The 17,997-nt window shown below is 38.2% G+C and overlaps 1 protein-coding gene across 1 annotated transcript in view; it reads left to right on the top strand.

The window, feature by feature from the left end:
• Nucleotides 1-17,997, top strand: part of Nrd1 (Nardilysin) — a 197,490-nt gene that overhangs the window by 30,062 nt on the left and 149,431 nt on the right. Inside the window, exons 9-11 of the mRNA XM_067135758.2 lie at nt 2,562-2,683; nt 3,296-3,416; nt 15,799-16,017. Coding sequence (XP_066991859.2) covers nt 2,562-2,683; nt 3,296-3,416; nt 15,799-16,017 — 462 coding nt within the window. The remainder of the gene's footprint in view (nt 1-2,561; nt 2,684-3,295; nt 3,417-15,798; nt 16,018-17,997) is intronic.

Genomic DNA, 17,997 nt, shown 5'->3' on the forward strand with positions numbered 1-17,997 from the left:
CAGCACTTGTGACGGGATGAAATATGTATGCTTGATTTCAACTGTGGCGAGTATTGAAAAAAGAAAATGAAACCGGAGAAGCGGACTGGGAGGTGGTTTGTTTTTTCTATTCCACATAACAGATATGCTGAACGTCTTTCATGTGACCTTGTCATTTTAAATTTAAAGGAACATTTCCTGGAACACCATTATAATAAAGAACACTGGGAAGTCATTCTACATTTAAAAGAGGAATTTTCTATATTGTTTAATGACTTTACAAAATACAGGCCCACTCCTGACATATTTGACGAGGCTTTTTCTGTGTCAGATGATCCATGTACATTGTAGTTGGATCTCATAGAACAACAGTGCAATACCAGGATGAAAGATATGTTCTACTTTGCAGGAGTTTTGCAGCAAATATTCCCTCAACAAGTGTATCCAACCTCCATATATTTAGTTCTATTTATGTCTGTGAAAGGACTTTTTGTGAGAATTTCTCACAGATGACAACCTCTGCCACTGTGTGTAATTGGCATTTTCATGGATACTGTTCCAGATATGGAAAAAATTGTAAATGCAAAACATTGGCAGTAGATTACTGTATGCAACACCCTGGGGTATATACACACTGGCTGAAAAAAATATCCAAACATCATGAAATAAGGAATGTAGGATATGGACATTTTGGCAATATATTTGTTGAGGTAACATATTTAATTGATTAAAGGTACAAGACTACATGTTTATATCTACGTGAGAAAAGCCATCACAAATGTGCCATGCTGGTCCATTAATAACCGGTGTCATTGCTTGACTATTGAATGCATGCATACAAAGTGCATGCACTGTGTCGTACAGGTGCCGGATGTCAGCTTATGGGATGGAGTTCTGTACCTGGTCGGTCAATACAGGGACGATTAATGCCGGTTGTGGATAATGCTGGAGTTGTCATCCAATGATGTCCCATACGTGCTCGATTGGAGACAGATTGGGGGATGGAGCAGGCCAAGGCAACATGTCGACACTGAAGAGCACATGTGATAAATATCATTTTTGATCTGTATTGATGATATTTGATTGGAATAATAACAATAAGTTAATTTATTAATTTCACCACCTAATCAATTTACATATACATATCATTTTAGCTTTATTATGTATATTTATCGAACTATTATCGTAATATTATTATGGGAGTCATGATTAATGTATTTTGTCTTTGTGTAATTGTTCTTGGCTGATGATGACATGGAATCTTGTCGAAACCGGTACCAGATGTAGAAGAAACGTGATGATTTAACAAAAATGTAAAATTTTCACTTAATATATAGTATTGAAAAGGTGGACATCATCTTTTTCTTTCTTTATTGTGAATCTTGATTCAATACGGAACCTGAAGAATGAAATTCTTAACGTTAAAACAAAAGAGGGACACAAAAATAGTAACTTTGAACATAAATTATGTCTTTGATTATCATCTAGGAATGAAATTACGAACATCCGTAGCCCACAACAACCTGAAATATGTATATCGCATTTCCACAGTTTACTACGGAAAAAAAAAGCAAATGTACACATTGACGCTAACGTGTTGAAAGGAGTTTTTATGTGCTCTTATATGAATATTTCAATTATTGACATAATGCTCCCTCCCTCAAAAAGAATCCTATTTAAAATATATGCTCAGGTTACAATATTACGGTGGTCCCCATGAGGTACTTTCACTCCATCAACATAGTAATTACACCTGATGAAACTTACAACTTGACTTTTCATTTTATTTACCATCCTACCGTTGTCTGCTGTCCATCTGACAGCTTTGTTGAGGTCTTTTTGCTATTGCTTACAATCCTGTCATTTATTTATTGCTGTATACAGTATAACATCATATGCAAAAGTCCTTATCTGTGCTTCCAGTTCTTTACTCATATCATTTATATATAAGAAAACCTAACCATTCAATAATACTGCCTTGCAGAACCCCCGTCTTTATCATTACTCTTCTCTGAGTTCTGTTCTCCAGAAATTTAGCCACCCATTCAGTCATTCTCTGGAATTCTCCTGTGATCTACCTATCAAAAGCCTTGGATAGGCCAATAGCAATACAGTCCATTTGACCTCCTGGATCTAAAATAACTGCGGTATCTCACACGAATCCTACAAGTTGAGCCTCACTGGAATGACTATTCCCAAATCCGAACTGCCTTCTGTCAAACCAGTTCTGTCTAATGTGCCTAACATAATCAGAAGGAATGCTTTCCCAGAGCTTACATTCCAGTCCATCAAGTTGACTGGCCTGTAATTATCTGCTTTATGTTTATCACTTTTCCCTTTATATGCAACTTGTGTATAACTTACTTAAAAAGCTTATGTTTAATTTATAATTTTTAAAATATTGTTCTTACTTATGTAATGTTATGGCTGATGAAACTGAAAGGAAGGGGTGGGATTCTGCCTGATAACATCCAGCAATTTGATGGAAATTATACAATGGTTGATGATTTAATTTCACTGTACAGTTTTAAAAATACTTGTGTGATGAGCTTTGTTAATCAGAATTATTATTATTTTTATAGGTGGAGTTGACATGGGCAATGCCATCATTGATTCATTTGTACCGATCAAAGCCTCTACATTATATTTCAACTATTCTTGCCCATGAAGGAAAAGGAAGTTTGTTGGCATTTCTTCGCAAAAAGTAAGATGATATTTTTTCTCTAAAACTTGTGGACGATAGAGAGTTGTAGTTTCCATTGCAGGCTGGTAGAATTTGTCCAGAAATGAGTGAGCAAGTTACGCTTTTAAAGATTGCCAAGTTCCTTCCATTTTGGGGTTTAACTCTTCGAGAGTCAGCTGAGTCCTTTGCATAAATTGCTGGACAATTTTACCTAAGAATGCATGCTGCTTTTTAATGTACACTTTCTCTTCTGTATGCTATGCAGTCTAGAAAGAGCAATGTTAAGGAAAGCGACGATACGATTAGATTGTATTTGGCACTCGGAAGGGTTAAATGTATTTCTTCTTTAGACACAGTTAGCTGAATTTCAGTAAGGCTGGACTCTGATGAAAAGTTAGACAGTTTAGCTGCTGATATACCATGTATTGACAAAAGTTACTGCAGTCTGTAGTGTGAAATAGCATTTTGAACATCAACCCAACTGAATTGCAGTCTGAATATTTTACATATTTGTTTTAGGTATGGTGTAATTAATTATGTGTGATATGTAAATTACTGTTATGCCTCTTATTTTGATATGAATATCTTATTTTCCTCCTATATCATTCGCTTGTTTGTTTCTGTTTCTTCTAGAGTATGGGCATTGGAAATCTTTACTGGTGATGACAGTCATGGCTTTGATCATAATTCAATGCATTCATTAATGCATTTAACTCTAGTTCTCACTGATGCTGGGTATAAGAACTTGTCGAAGGTAAGTAATGTTTTCTATTTTTAAGAACTGTCATGGCCTCTATAGTCCATGTTTATTTTGGTTTCCAACTAGGTTCATGTATCCTTGTCTGCATGTCATTAATTTTCTTCTTATTGAATTTCTTCCTTCTTAAGCCCATGGTTATCATTTCACAGGTTGATATCATCCTCTGGTACCTTCAAGTGCTTGGTTTTATTTTTAAAGATGTTTCTGTCCATTACAACTTTTCTCTTACCCCACTCAGCCTTAAATCTTCAGCCACTTCTTTCTGCCATCTCTCAAACGTGACAAGATCCTCGTCAGCCTGATATCATTCATGCAGAGCACGTTGACTGAAGAAAGTCAACCTTTTCCTGATGGCATCAGTTAGCCTCCTTTCTTTGTTATGCATATTGTAATTTTTCCTGAGCTTCCATGCACCTGTTTTTAAGTCATTAGATCTTTCTCCCTATCCTTCATTCTATCTTCTCAAGTTCTTGCTTTGAAGTATTATTTCTCTAACACAGTTTTTCTGATGGGTACATAACCTCTAGTCTTATAGTGGTCTAGTAGTGTTGTACCCCCCATCCCTCATGATAGTCTTTAAGTGCCTTTGTTTTTAATGAAATGGAATACTAGCTCTGTTAGGAAATAAAACATTCTTGAAAGTGGAAAAATAGGAATTTAGATAGGGAACATTTTAGGATAAACTCAGTGGTAGACCGTAGAGGGAGAACGGTGACCAATGGGGTAAAACATGTACAGATAAGGCACTCATAAAAGAAAATATGGTGTCCAAAATTTTTGGCTACAGCCTTCATGTATGGAGAATAGGAAAGAATGATGGTCATTATTATTGAAAACTAGAACTAAATAATATTACTAAGGTAGCCTTGTCCATTTTATGTTGATGCATGAGAATGTCCTACTGAAGGGACTGGAGTGTCATCAGGCAAGCATTGCATGGCCCAAGGTCATGGAACAGCTGCAAGTGAGCCCAAATAAATTGATGACCCTGTACTTGTAAGTCATCCCTTATGCTTCATGAAGACCTGTTTAGTTCTTTTTCTGAAAGCTAGAAGGAGAAATAGAACGTGTTTTAATAATGTATCATAGTAACTTTTATACATGTTGAGCACTATTTTGTGTGTTTCAAATAATAATGATAAAATGTGAAATATTTCCCCTGGAAGTTAAACAAACATGGACAATGTTTAGACCAGAGGTGCTCAGGTGGGCACCCGTTGAGGCTAGCCCAGTGTGGCCGGGCTGGCGTAACGTAAATGCGGGCAGCTTACGTAGCAAGCATACGTCACAGTGAAGCGAGAGAGTGCATTTTGCAGGAAGGGAACCGTGACGTTCGATTGTCAATACGAAGCTCTCCTCCACTACTCAGCGAAATGTTGAATGGGGTACAGTATTTAAGAAAAATGCTATAATCGCAAGAAAACAGACCTTTTCAAAACGTTCCTGTTCGATTTATACTGGACTCAATGTAAACAGTTTTATTTTCTTATATTTATACATTCAAAGAAAACTAACACTTATAATTTTTGTTTTATAATTTACAAAGGTACATGGTTTAATTGTACAAGCTACGATTTGCAATTCCTTGGATGTGAATGACAGTATTCCCATTTCTTAAAAAGTAAAATTTGTGTTATTCATTCAGCAAAAAGTAATATATATACATAATTCAACAAGTTTACTGCTAGATTTTGCACAGTGTTGTTGTGTTGTTTGAATTTCCCTGTTCACTGAATTTGAAAATAGTATTTGAAACTTATTAGGTGCCCGATGATAATAGGTAGCCTCTAAATGGCGAGGGAGTTTCATATCGAGTAGGGGTATAGATATTCACTATCAAAGATTAAAGTACAAGAACATTGTAAATGTATCTGCCAATTAGATGTACAGTATGTCTTCAAATAAATAACCTAACTTATTTTATTCCCAGTAAGCATAATTGGATTGTTGGTGAGTTTGTCAGATAACTTGAACCCAAGCAATCACAAGCCACAGTTTATCCACCCGAACTCTGTATAATATTAGAAATGCTTCTAAAGCTCCTCTTAAAATTTCATAGTGAAAATTGTAATTCATTACGTACATTACAAAAATATTTGAGTTTGTAGGCCTTTTTATATTCATCATCATCATCATCATCATCATCATCATCATCATCATCATCATCATCATCATCATCATTTTACAGTTCCAGTTTCCCGGGTACTGTTGACGATCCTCATCCATTCTATCTTATTGAGACACGTTTTGTTGTTAATGACGTCCTCCAGTGTCCTTCCCCGATCTGCAATGTCCATCTTTACGATGTCCATCCAGTGGGTTCTTGGTCTTCCCACCATCCGTTTCCCTGCCATATGTCGCTCCAAGTTAACATATTCTGTCCTTGTTGGCTCCATCCTCATTACATGCCCAAACCACCTCAGTCTGGACATGCTGATCCGATCTAACAATGATGTAACAATCCCTGCTTCCTTCCTAACCACATCATTCCTCAACTTGTCCAGTTTGGTTTTTTGAATTGTGGACCTAAGGAACTTCATCTTGGATGCCTGCAACCTTGATGAGTCTTTATTAGTGAGGGTGCAGGTTTCAATACCATAGGTTAAGATTGGTATGAAGTACTGATTGAACATCACCAGCTTTGATTTTGTTGGTACTTTGGGATCTCAGAGGAGTGTTCGTACTTGCTGGTAAAAGTGAGAGGTCTTCTGCACTCTATTTGCCACCTCCTTTGTGGCTAGTGTATCTCGAGATATTACACTGCCTAGGTATGTAAAGCTTTCCATGCTTTCTAGTGGATGGTTTCCTAGCATGATGTTCTCTGGTCGTCCTTCTCTGTTTATTGCCATTGAGTTCGCTTATCTTGAGATTGAATTCCTGGAACTTAACCTTCCATTCATTGAGTCTTGACTGTACTTGTTCCTCAGTTTCTCCCCAGATCATAACATCATCAGCAAAGGCCATTGCATTTGGTTCACCAGAGGTGAGGGTGCAGGTGTCAATACCATAGGTTAAGATTGGTATGAAGTACTGATTGAACACCAGCTTTGATTTTATTGGTACTTTGGGATCCCAGAGGAGTGTTCGTACTTGCTGGTAAAAGTGAGAGGTCTTCTGCACTCTGTTTGCCACCTCCTTTGTGGCTAGTGTATCTCAAGATATTACACTGCCGAGGTACAGTCGTAGTATAAAGTATTCGTACACTTAATACTGAAACAAAAATACTTTACTTATTGTCATGTACGTTGTATACCATCAATAGGTTAACTTTCTGTACACTACGTAAATATATGTGCATCATAAAACATACAATTGATAGACGTCTCTGTCATTAATACATAAATAAATGAAAATGCCATGATTTCATACTCATAAAAAGTATTCGTAGAGTCCAGTTTTACTTTCATTCCCCACTGATTTTTGTGCACATGTAGTATTTTGTTGACAATCCTTTTGATTTTACAATGGCCTCAAGCTGCTTAGGCATTGAATGAATTAGCTTGGAGGTGAAGATGGGCTCAATCTTACCCCATTCTTCCAAAAGAGCCATTTTCAAAACTGGCTTTGATGAAATATTTCTTCTGCTCAGTCTCTTTTTAAGATAAGCCACACATGTTCACTTGGATTCAGATGCGGGGATTGGGGGGTGTTACCATATATTTGGGTGTGTTGTAAAAAATCCACAATCGCGTATCAAGGGCCGTATGTTTTGAATCCTTATCCTGCATGAATACATAATTACTCCGAAAACCCATTTTTTAGGCACTAGATGCTAGATGTTTTTTCAAAATTTCAATATAGTATTTACGGTCCATCTTTCCATCTATGAATTCTAAGGAACCTACTTCAGCTGAGCTCTTGCACCCCCAAACCATTAAACAACCTCCACCATGCTTCACTGAAGGAAGCAGATTTTTTTCTTCGAGTTCTGTGTTCGGTTTCCTCCATATCTTTTTGCCATATTCTTGAAAAAGAAAAAAAAAAAAACCAGTCAATTTACTTTCATCCGTAAATATAACTCGATCCCAGAATTCTAGAGAAGCATGTTTATAGTCTGTAGCATATTGTAGTCTTTTCTTCCTATTTGCTGGGGTAATTCAAGGTTTCCGCCTGGAATTTCTACAATGATACCCATTCATATATAAAAACTTTTGAATTGTGGAAGCACAATTATTAAGTTTTAAATCATTTCTTAGTTCAGACCTCACTTTTGCAGCACTGATTTTAGGATTTTTCTTAACTTTCCTGAGGATTAGTCCTTTAGTTTGATCGTCTAGATTGCATCGACGTCCACATCTACGTGCATTTTTGATTGTCACCATACCTGTCAGTAATTTCCTGAATTGTAGATCTTGGTTTCTTCACAAGTTTCGATATTTCTGAGAGCGATTTACAGGAATTATGAGCCCGGATTACAATTCTTCTCTCTTCTTCTGTTGTTTCTTTCATTTTGCGGCCCATCTTACTGATTGACTGTATCACTTGTTGTTTAGAACGACTGAAGCACAACTGACTTGGTACAAAACGTGAGCTTTACTGCTTACCTGCATTGCAAGGGATGTTATCGAGGACTTTGATGTGAGATAAACCATCTGTACGAATACTTTTTATGCATCTATATTTTGAACTTATTGGATGACACGTTTGTTATAACAAACATTTCTAAAGTTCTATTGTTATTTCCGGTACATAGTCATATTCATGTTTCGCAAAATACCGAAATATGGAAAAGTAGTGAAATTTCTAGCAGCCTATGGGCAATGCGTCAGCTACAAATGACAACATTGCTTATCGTTTAAGGTGTACGTATACTTTTTCCCATGACTGTATGTAAAGCTTTCCCTACTTTCTAGTGGATGGTTTGCTAGCATGATGTTCGCTGGTCGTCCCTCTCTGTTTATTGCCATCACTACTGTTTTGAGTTTGCTAATCTTGAGATTGAACTCCTGGAACTTAACCTTCCATTCATTGAGTCTCGACTGTACTTGTTCCTCAGTTTTTCTCCAGATCATAACATCATCAGCAAAGGCCATTGCATTTAGTTCACAGAGGTTTTCTTGATGTTCTTCATTATGTCATCCATGATGGTGATAAACAATAATGGGGATAGTGCACTGCCTTGCTGGACTCCACTTTCAGTCTTGAACCAGGATGAATGTCCGTCACCCAATCGCACACAGCTGGCACAGTTCTCATACAGCATCTGAACTTTCCTCACCAGTCGCTCTGGCACATTCCTTTTTCTCAGGCATTCCCATATCTTCTCTCTTGCAATGCTGTCATATGCCTTCTCAATGCCTTCTCAATGCCTTCTCAATGTCAAGGAAAACCATAAGCAGGTCTTTGCCTTTTTATAGTATCCTTTCAAAATATGTAAACTGCAATGAACATAAGTTATTTCTTACAACATAAACTGAAAATGATGTGGATTCCTGCCTTCTTTCTTTCATTATTTTCTGCCTCCATTTCAAACTCTGGTACTGTCGCAGTAATCAAGAGTGACTGGGAGAACTTCGCCGAACCTTAATGGCCTGTGATGTAGCCACAACGTCACTGTGGTTGGATAGCATACTCTCATCGCCTGCCTGCCCATCCGCTTACAGTAGTTGGCACCTGTGGGACGAAATGCCCAGCGTTAGCACCTCTGGTTTAGACCCTTGGCTTTCTAATCAAGAGAGAAGACAATTACACTTACTGTATACCCTTTATCTCCGCATCCTGAGTTAAAATACCCTTGTCTGGAGAATTTCTAGACTCAGGCTGTAAAAATAATGAAATTCCTTGTCAGCAGTTAGTTTAGTAACATGCAATCTTAATTTGACTCCTGAATGTGTTTCTACATCATTCTGCCAGGTGGCAGGATGGTGCTTAGTAACGCTCGGCAGTATTGTTGTCTGGGTGGTGATAGAGCATGGATGTGAAAATCTAACAGCATGTAATCATAAAAAACTGTATGAAATTAAGAGACAGGCACGGAGACCTGGATCCTTATCCAGCATCCTCCCTGCCATTCACAAAACTTGTGTGCTACTGAAACACTTGTGTTCATGACAATGATTGCTCACCATAAACTTGCTGGATAATGTTCCAGGTTTCTGTGGCTTCCTTCCTAACTTGACACTAATCACTAAGCAAAACTTGACAAGCATGAAGTTGAGTGGGAATTATATCAACTCACCAAATCGAGGCATCGCAAAACGGAAGACATCCTGTGCTTCTGTGGTGTCAACGATGAAACAGGAAACTTATTGGTTGATTGGAAGAAGGCAATAGACTGCTGGTGGAACTACTTCGAGAAGATCTCAGCTGAGGAATTTACCTATCCGCCAATCCCAGTCACTACTGTTGTGGAAGGACCTATCAAAGACATTGATATTGAAGAGGCTAAGGTTGTTCTTAAAGAAATTCAGCTGGGGAAGGTAACTGCCCACTCAGTCTTCCAGTAGAGCTCTGGTACTCTAAACAGGGGGACGTGGCAAAGTAGTTAGCACGGCTCTTCAAGCAGATCATCAAAGAGGGTCGAACACTGACTGATTGCCAATGGAGCATCACTGTACCCATCTTCAGAATGGGGAGCCCCACTGAACGTGCTATGTACCACTTAAGCCAACTTTTGATCCATGTAGTGAAGGTCCTCAAACATGTTATTGATAAAATAATTCATGAGATGGTGAAGCTTTCGAGAAATCAAGCTGGATTTGTGAACAATTTTGGCACAACTGATGTATTCCGTGCTGCTCGGATCTTGGTTGAGAAACATGGCAAGAAGAACAAGCTGTTTCATCTCGCTTTCCTGTGACCTTCAGAAGGCCTTTGATCGTACGCCGCATGATCTCGTATGGCTCTAACATTGTGATAGCATTGCATATCAGCATACCTTGTCATCTGGGTACTTTATATAGACCCAAGAAGCTATGGTCAGGCTGCTGCAGGAACATCCATTGAATTTCCATCACTGTCAGTGTTCACCAAGGTTCAGCACTGTCAGTGATGCTGTTCATTCTAGTGAAGAACACTGTAACGGCAGACCTGCACGGTCCTTTACCAAGAACTTTTCTCTACGCTGATGATTGTTGACCTCTGAGACCGAGGTTGATCTGCGATGCCAAATCCAAGAATTGAGTGCTTGGCTGGTGTGCCTCAGCAAAAAGAAGACTGAATATAATTATGACATCAGATCCACAAGTAATCAGAACCTGCCACGAGTGACAAGATTCGAGTATCTTGGCTCCACTATCGCTTATGATGGCCGACTTGTTGAAGAGGTCATTGCAAGGATAATTGCAGCCTGAATGAAATGGTGAATAATGACCAGTATCACTTGTGACTAGAGGAATCTTAGTTTAAAAATCTGATGTATTTTCATGTGACCTGTTGCATTGTATGGTTGCGAATGTTGGCCAACTACGACTGAGGCAAAGCGTCAACTAGGTGTTATGGAGACAAAGATTCTGAGATGGACAGGTGGCATCTCTAAACTGGATCATATCTCCAGTGAAACCATCGGGGAAAGATTTTGTGTTGCACTATTTCATAGTGAAAATTGCGAGAGCCATCTACGATGGTTTGGACATATACTAAGGAGAGGGGCTGATACTCACGAAAACATGCTGCACATTAGAAGTCGTCTGTAGATCAATGAGACAACCTGACCAGCGATGAGCCAGTACCCTTCTCAACGATCCGAAGAACGCCTTAACCTCCACATCGACATGGCTCAGGGCAGACCTAAATGGTAACAGTGAATCCTTGTAGGGTACCCTGTCAGCGGGTGGGACAGTCCCTGAAAGAAAAAGACAGTGGGGTAATAATTCAAACACCATCCCTTGCAGTTTTGAGAATCAGACTATTCTGTTGTGCTCAAGAGGACAACAATAGTCATTAACTTAACCACTACCCCACCCTCCACTATTAATCACTTCGACACCAACATACTGGGTGTCCACAATTAAAGCTATGGTAATCAGCGTGGTACAGCATGGGCTGTAATAATCGTAAGAGTCTGAAATTTTGTAGGTATGCTAACTAAGCAATGCGCTTGCGAATTATGCCACAAAAATTATTAGTTCCAAGTTTTGCCACCAGGCAAAAATATGGCGCTTTAAGTAGTCAGAACATGCAATATTCTGTAACTCTGACGTCAAAATGTTCTTCTGGTAGAATTGTGTTGTCAGTGCCTTGGTTGTTGCTTGGTGACGCATGTTGATTCCTTTTGTGAAGTGAATCTTCGTTGTAATGTAAGAAAGTTGAACTTTTCCATGTGAAACGTAATGCCTGTTGGGAAGAGAGACCCTCCACTACTAGTGAAGTTGTTTTATCAGAATTGCAGCAATAGCAATGCTGCATTGTGGGAATATCGCAGACAGAAACAACAGAGAAGAGGTCCCATGACAAGAAATGGGCTAAGAAAGTGATGAAGTAATTCGTGGGAACACGTGAATTAGGTGTTGCACCAGGGAGAGGATGGTGGCCCGTCCCCATGGATGTTGTTGATGAAGATGCTGTAGCCATAGCAGATTGTGCAGAACATTCTCCCAATTCTGTAACTAGTGCTCGAGCTGCGTCACGTGAACAACATAGGGGTGAGTCTCATATAGCTATACATACTTATCTTGATCTTCTTGCTTCCCTTATAGTCTCAGTTATTTACTTCATATTATTTTATTTTCAGACATTCACCTCCAAATTAATTCAACAATAGATCACTACATTGATAATAAGGAAAACCTATTCAAAGTACGAATGTTCCTCTTAAAGCTACATAAGTCTTGACCCATATTACTATGAACAAACATGAATATTAATCAAGTTGCTCGTCTACACAGAAAAGAATACCAACTCCCAGATCAACTCAAAAACAATGGCTGTTGTAGAAACGACAAAATAGTTCGCCATCAACTGATGTGTTGTTTAGTTTAAAGTGTGGATATGTTCTTCGGACTTCATCAGTGGTTTAAATTATATCAGTGTTTACACAGAAAAAGATACCAACTCCCAGATCAACTCAAAAATGATAGCTGCTGTAGAAACGACAAAATAGTTCGCCATCAACCACAACATTTTTGATGTGTTATTTAGTTTAAAGTGTAGATATGTTATTTCAGACTTCATCAATAGTTTAAATTAAGACTATAAATTGTGTCATATCAGTGATTATATCATTATTGGTTATATATGCTGCTTATGTCTTCCAATTGGAGTGTGGCTGAAGATGACCCAATATATATGGGGTCGAAACTAGTCCCAGTTTTATAAGACAATATACAAACTAATAGTATTGAATAGGTGGACCCTTCCTTCCCTTTGATAGTGATCAATTGTCAATACGGACCATAATGAAATTCATAACTTATGATCCCGGTCAACAGTTCACAAGATTTTGCTGCGCCTTTTACACTGGTATCCCTACAAACTTCATACTGTTCATAAATTGAAACCCCAAGATGTTGCACAGTGCCGTGACTTTGTCCTTCGGTTTCTGGCACGCCTGGAAGTGGAGAACGTGTGGCTGGGGAATATTCTGTGGACTGACGAGGCACATTTTAGTCTGAAGAGTGCAGTGAATGCACAGAACTCTCTCATATGGGGTTCGACTCCTCCAAACGTGCAGGAACAACCATTGCATTCAGCTTATATGACTGTTTGGTGTGGTTTTACAAACTCCTTCATTCTTGGTCTGTTTTTCTTTGAGGAGATGACCCGTCGTGGTCCTGTTAGGTGTACAGTGACATCCGCACATTATAGAGACCTCATTGTGCAACATGTTAATCCAGCTTTGCAGGAATACAACTGTGACCACACCGTTATTTTCATGCAAGATGTGGCAACACCACATATCACTCGCCAGGTGACGGAATCGCTTTGAGAAACCTTCAGTAACTTCTGGTTGAGGGGATATTTGAAAGATCATGTCTATCAGGGACATGTTTGGTCTCTGCCTGATCTTAAAGGCTAGCATACGATGACATGTCGCTCTGATTTCACCCGACATGCTGTGGGCCACTGTCAGCCCTACTGTGTTATGGATGCAGCATGTTGCTGAGTTTGGAGGCCATATTGAACAGTGTTTGTAACCATAAATGCTAATAAACCTCCCAGAACCATCGTTATCATGAGTTTGATCTCTCCTACCTTTTTTCTGACCCCCCCACCCCCCTACCATTGCTTACAGCACCATATTTTTGTCTGGTGGCAAAACTTGGAGCTAATAATTTTTGTGGCATAATTCACAAACGCCTTGCTTAGGTAGCATATCTATGAAATTTCAGACTCCTACGATCATTACAGTCCGTGCTGTACCGCAGTGAATACCATAACTTTAATTGTGGACACTCGGTGCTTGCCATCCAGGTTTCATCTTCTTTCATCATTACAATGCTAAAAAGAGAAAAATGTTCCGCCTTTTCAATACAATAACACTGTTGCACGAATCAATGTAGCAACATATTTAATTTATTAAGGGACCGGTTTCGACATCTGTCCATGTCATCATCAGCCTACACAAAAATGGCAAGAAGTCAAGACAATTGTAACATTTATGACACTTTTCTTGAATTAAAAATAGAAGTTCATGTAGAGGTTCTTGAGCACTCTTGCTGATCTTGAGGTTAAAAAAACTGCAATACATGTTCCTTTTCAGCTACCACCCTCTCGATTCCCCTACATTGAGCTGCGTTTTACAGTCATTCTTTCACTATGATAATGTTCGTGTTTGCTTCTGTTCACTCTTAGGTAATAGGTTCTTATTCACAATTGTATTATATTTCAAGTTGTGTGGTTTAATATAAGGAAGGGCATTACTGTCCTAATTTTGCCACTAATAAAGACTACTACTACTACTACTACTACTACTACTACTACTACTACTACTACTACTACTACTACTACTACTACTACTACTACTACTAGCTACTACTACATTTCCCTTGTATCTTGTCTTCTATGATCAGTTGTATCATGCTGTACTTCTCGTATCAGAAGATGACAATACAAGTGAAATTTGCTCAGTGTGTAGCTGTATCTTGTGCTTGTGAATAAATAAACAAATGAGACTTTTTCCTGCAATTTACGAGGGTTAAGCCACATGATTTCCCTGCATGACAAAGTACCTCCTCCGTGATGTGGTCCACATGTGGGATTCTGAACATTTTGTGATACAACCATATTTCAAAGACCTGTAATCAGTTCATTAATGTAAGTTTCACCAAGAGGAAAAATGCTCTCAGTTTTTATTATTGTATTGATGGGGTGATAGTACCTCATGGGGAACACTGTAAGTACCTAGGTGTTAATATAAGGAATGATCTTCATCGGAATATTCATATATGGCCAGGCAGGCATCAATTTTTTATAATGAGACGAAGTCTCTTATAGTGCATTGGCACGGCCAGTGGCTGCAAGTAGTCTACGCAGTGGTCTCCACGGTGTGCACTTGCCATGCATCTTGGTGGGTGTGCTGTTTACCAACTGATGAGCCCAACTTAGCACACTGGGGTGAAACGCTGTCAACCAGGATTGAATTAGCTGGAAAATTTATAATGTCCAATAACAGACCATTTATATTGATATTATATTGGTAAAGGGGTAGTGTTACGAAAATGTTGCGAACTTTGGGCTGGGAAGATTTGGTAGTAAGAATACGAGATGCTCAACTATGTAGTATGTCCTTACAAAATTGTACAAAATTATGTTGATATACTTCTAGTCAATACTATAATATTTTACATCCAATTAAGACGAAACTTTCCATAGACATGTTTTTACCCGGCATAGGGTCATCCTCAGTAAGACATATATAACAACATTAGAAACATCAGACACACAAAATGAAGTGTTAGTTAAAAAGTTTTTTCGTTAAAAGCATGATGAAAATTGAAAACTGAGATTGGTGATCGTTAAAACAGTCATGAACTGGAGGCCTTTTTGTTTCAATGTATATTTGTTGTCCCCCTGGTGTAGTTCAACTAATATCTGTAAAACGTTGGCTTAGTTATTCTGTTCAGGCATAGGCTGATATACGTAAGCTGTTATTGAAGTTGAACCATCTGATTTCTAGTGTTACGTGGCCCGCGTGGACTCCGTCCTTCAACACCTGTAACACACAACACTTCGTGGCACACTGAGTGTTCACAGTTGCGCATAAGATGTTTTAATTTAAGAACTACTACAATCATCCACTGTTTTAATCCTTCTGATTTCAAATAGTAAACTCTGTTCCACTAATACTGAGAACTGTATTGCATTTTTGAATGATCATCATTCTAAATATAATATTTTCAGTAAAATATTCCAAATCTGAATGAAATACCAAATAATGTGATATTACTATTCAAATTATATGAGTGTTTGTAAACATGTTTTATGTGTGTACCTGTAGGTTCTGGATGCAGTGTTTTCGTACATTCGATTGATGCAATCACTAGGTCCTTGTGAAAGACTGTTTAATGAACTAAAGACCATTGAAGAAACAAGCTTTCGTTTCACAGAGGAAGTTGCAGCAGCTGAGTATGTAGAAGCATTGTCTGAAAGCATGCAGTTTTATCCTCCTGCAGACTATATTTGTGGACCGAGATTATATTTTGAATATGATCCTGAGGTAAGGTTCATTTTTAATTCATTTCAATAGGTTACAGTTTGTTCTGATTTTTTTCTAAACAAGGACTGAGAGAATAACTAAAAGTTTAATGAATAGAAATAATGAAAGAATTTGTTTTGCATTGTATATCATATAATCCAGTTGATCATTCATAGATATGGGACATGTCAATAATGACATTTACACAGTGGTGTCACATGTTTAAAATCTTTGGGTGTTCACGCAGAGCTGATAGTAGATTTAAAAAATGTGATGTATAGGCCTAAGTTGCTCCTCAGTTGGTCATTACATTGACAGGAGTTCAGTTAGCCTATACTGTGTTGCCTCTTTGGTTCCTTAGGCAATATTATGTTACACGTGGGACTTCAACAGCGCCATGTGGTTAGTCAGTTAACCACTTCGGGGTAACAGCTCTGTGCATTAACCACTGCCACAGACTACACGGTACGTGCTGCCATCTTTGGGATTTAAAAGAACTTTTAGAGAAGGCATTGGAAGCAGGTCAGTGGTCTATAATCCACTGCTTGCTTTATATGAAGCAGCTACGGGATGCATATTGAGCAGGCAGTGCCGTGATCACACAGTAAACTGTGATCATATTTGCCATGCCAACAGCATTGCCCCTTCGAGCTCAGCTATGCAATACACCAAAGTTTGTAGTTCAAAATGGGGTTGTGATCAACTGGCATGGCGCGTGATTCAAATGTAAATAGAAAGTGAATTGGGACTTACAACTTCGTAAATACATTCTCAATGTACATAAATCTTGTTCTCATCATACAATATAGTGTAAATTTCAAGAATTTTGGGATTACCAGGGTGTTCACCTGCTCGTGTGATCCTTAAGATGAGCATTTACAGTATACAATCCAGTGGAGTAGCAGAAATAAACATAATGTACAAGTTACTTTTCAAGATATTAGTGTGGGAATTTATTATAAGTTATGAATTTCATTACGGTCCGTATTGACAATTGATCACTATCAAAGGGAAAAGAAAGTTCTACCTATTCAATACCATTAGTTTAATATTGTGTTCTATATAGGACTATATAGAACTATATAGGACTATATAGGACACTATATTAAACTAATGGTATTAAATAGGTGGACCTTCTCCACCCTTTAATAGTGGGAATTTATTAGACAAATGAATTCCTGTATAATTTCAGCCTAATTCATGAAACTTGGCTGTGTTTGGTTTTACGTCCAGATTGTGTTTACTTCTAGTATTGTATCTATGTACACTTAAGTTCTTGGTGAAATTGATTAGATTCTCTCTCTTGTATACACATATCTGGAAAATATACAGGGTCTCTCTTAGTTTGCCATTTTCACACCAGGCAAATGCTGGGGCTGCACCTTAATTAAGCCGGTGCTACATAAAACAAAAACAAAAAAAAGGTCTCATCTTATAAACCCAGACCCAGCGCACGGTGTTTGTACTCAGCGCTACAACAGCTGCCTTCGCCCAAATTACGTTGTGTGCAGCCGCCCTGCTTTAAGCATGTATATAATCTTATGTGAAATCTTAGTTTATAAATGATACTGGAAATGACATCCTTCATAATGAGGGACTTCATAAACACCATTAGGATTTTCTGCACACCAATAGTGAGAGTTATGACTGTCCACATGACCATTAACCCCTCAGCGCCGACCTCTATACGTGGTATAGACCCATACATGGTTTCGCATTTACGGCTATAGCCGGAAGAGTTTTCGAGTTATAGATTCGCAAATTGCTTTGTTTCCAAGAAGACATTTTCGAGTTTATCAGTGTTGTAAATAAGAATTGAAAAGCATTAAAATGAAGTTGTTTTTGTAGGGGTAAGTATTTGTCAAGTAAATCTGAGCACTAATCTCTTCTTTTTTTAAAAGTCTGTTTGCTTCATTCTTTCCCCCAGAATAAAATAAAGAAATGATATTCTGAGAAGTTTGTCTTTTCACGTGATGTTCTTTGCTCTAATTTTCCATTAAG

This window comes from Anabrus simplex, chromosome 1, assembly GCF_040414725.1.
Source record: "Anabrus simplex isolate iqAnaSimp1 chromosome 1, ASM4041472v1, whole genome shotgun sequence".
Classification (NCBI taxonomy): domain Eukaryota; kingdom Metazoa; phylum Arthropoda; class Insecta; order Orthoptera; family Tettigoniidae; genus Anabrus; species Anabrus simplex.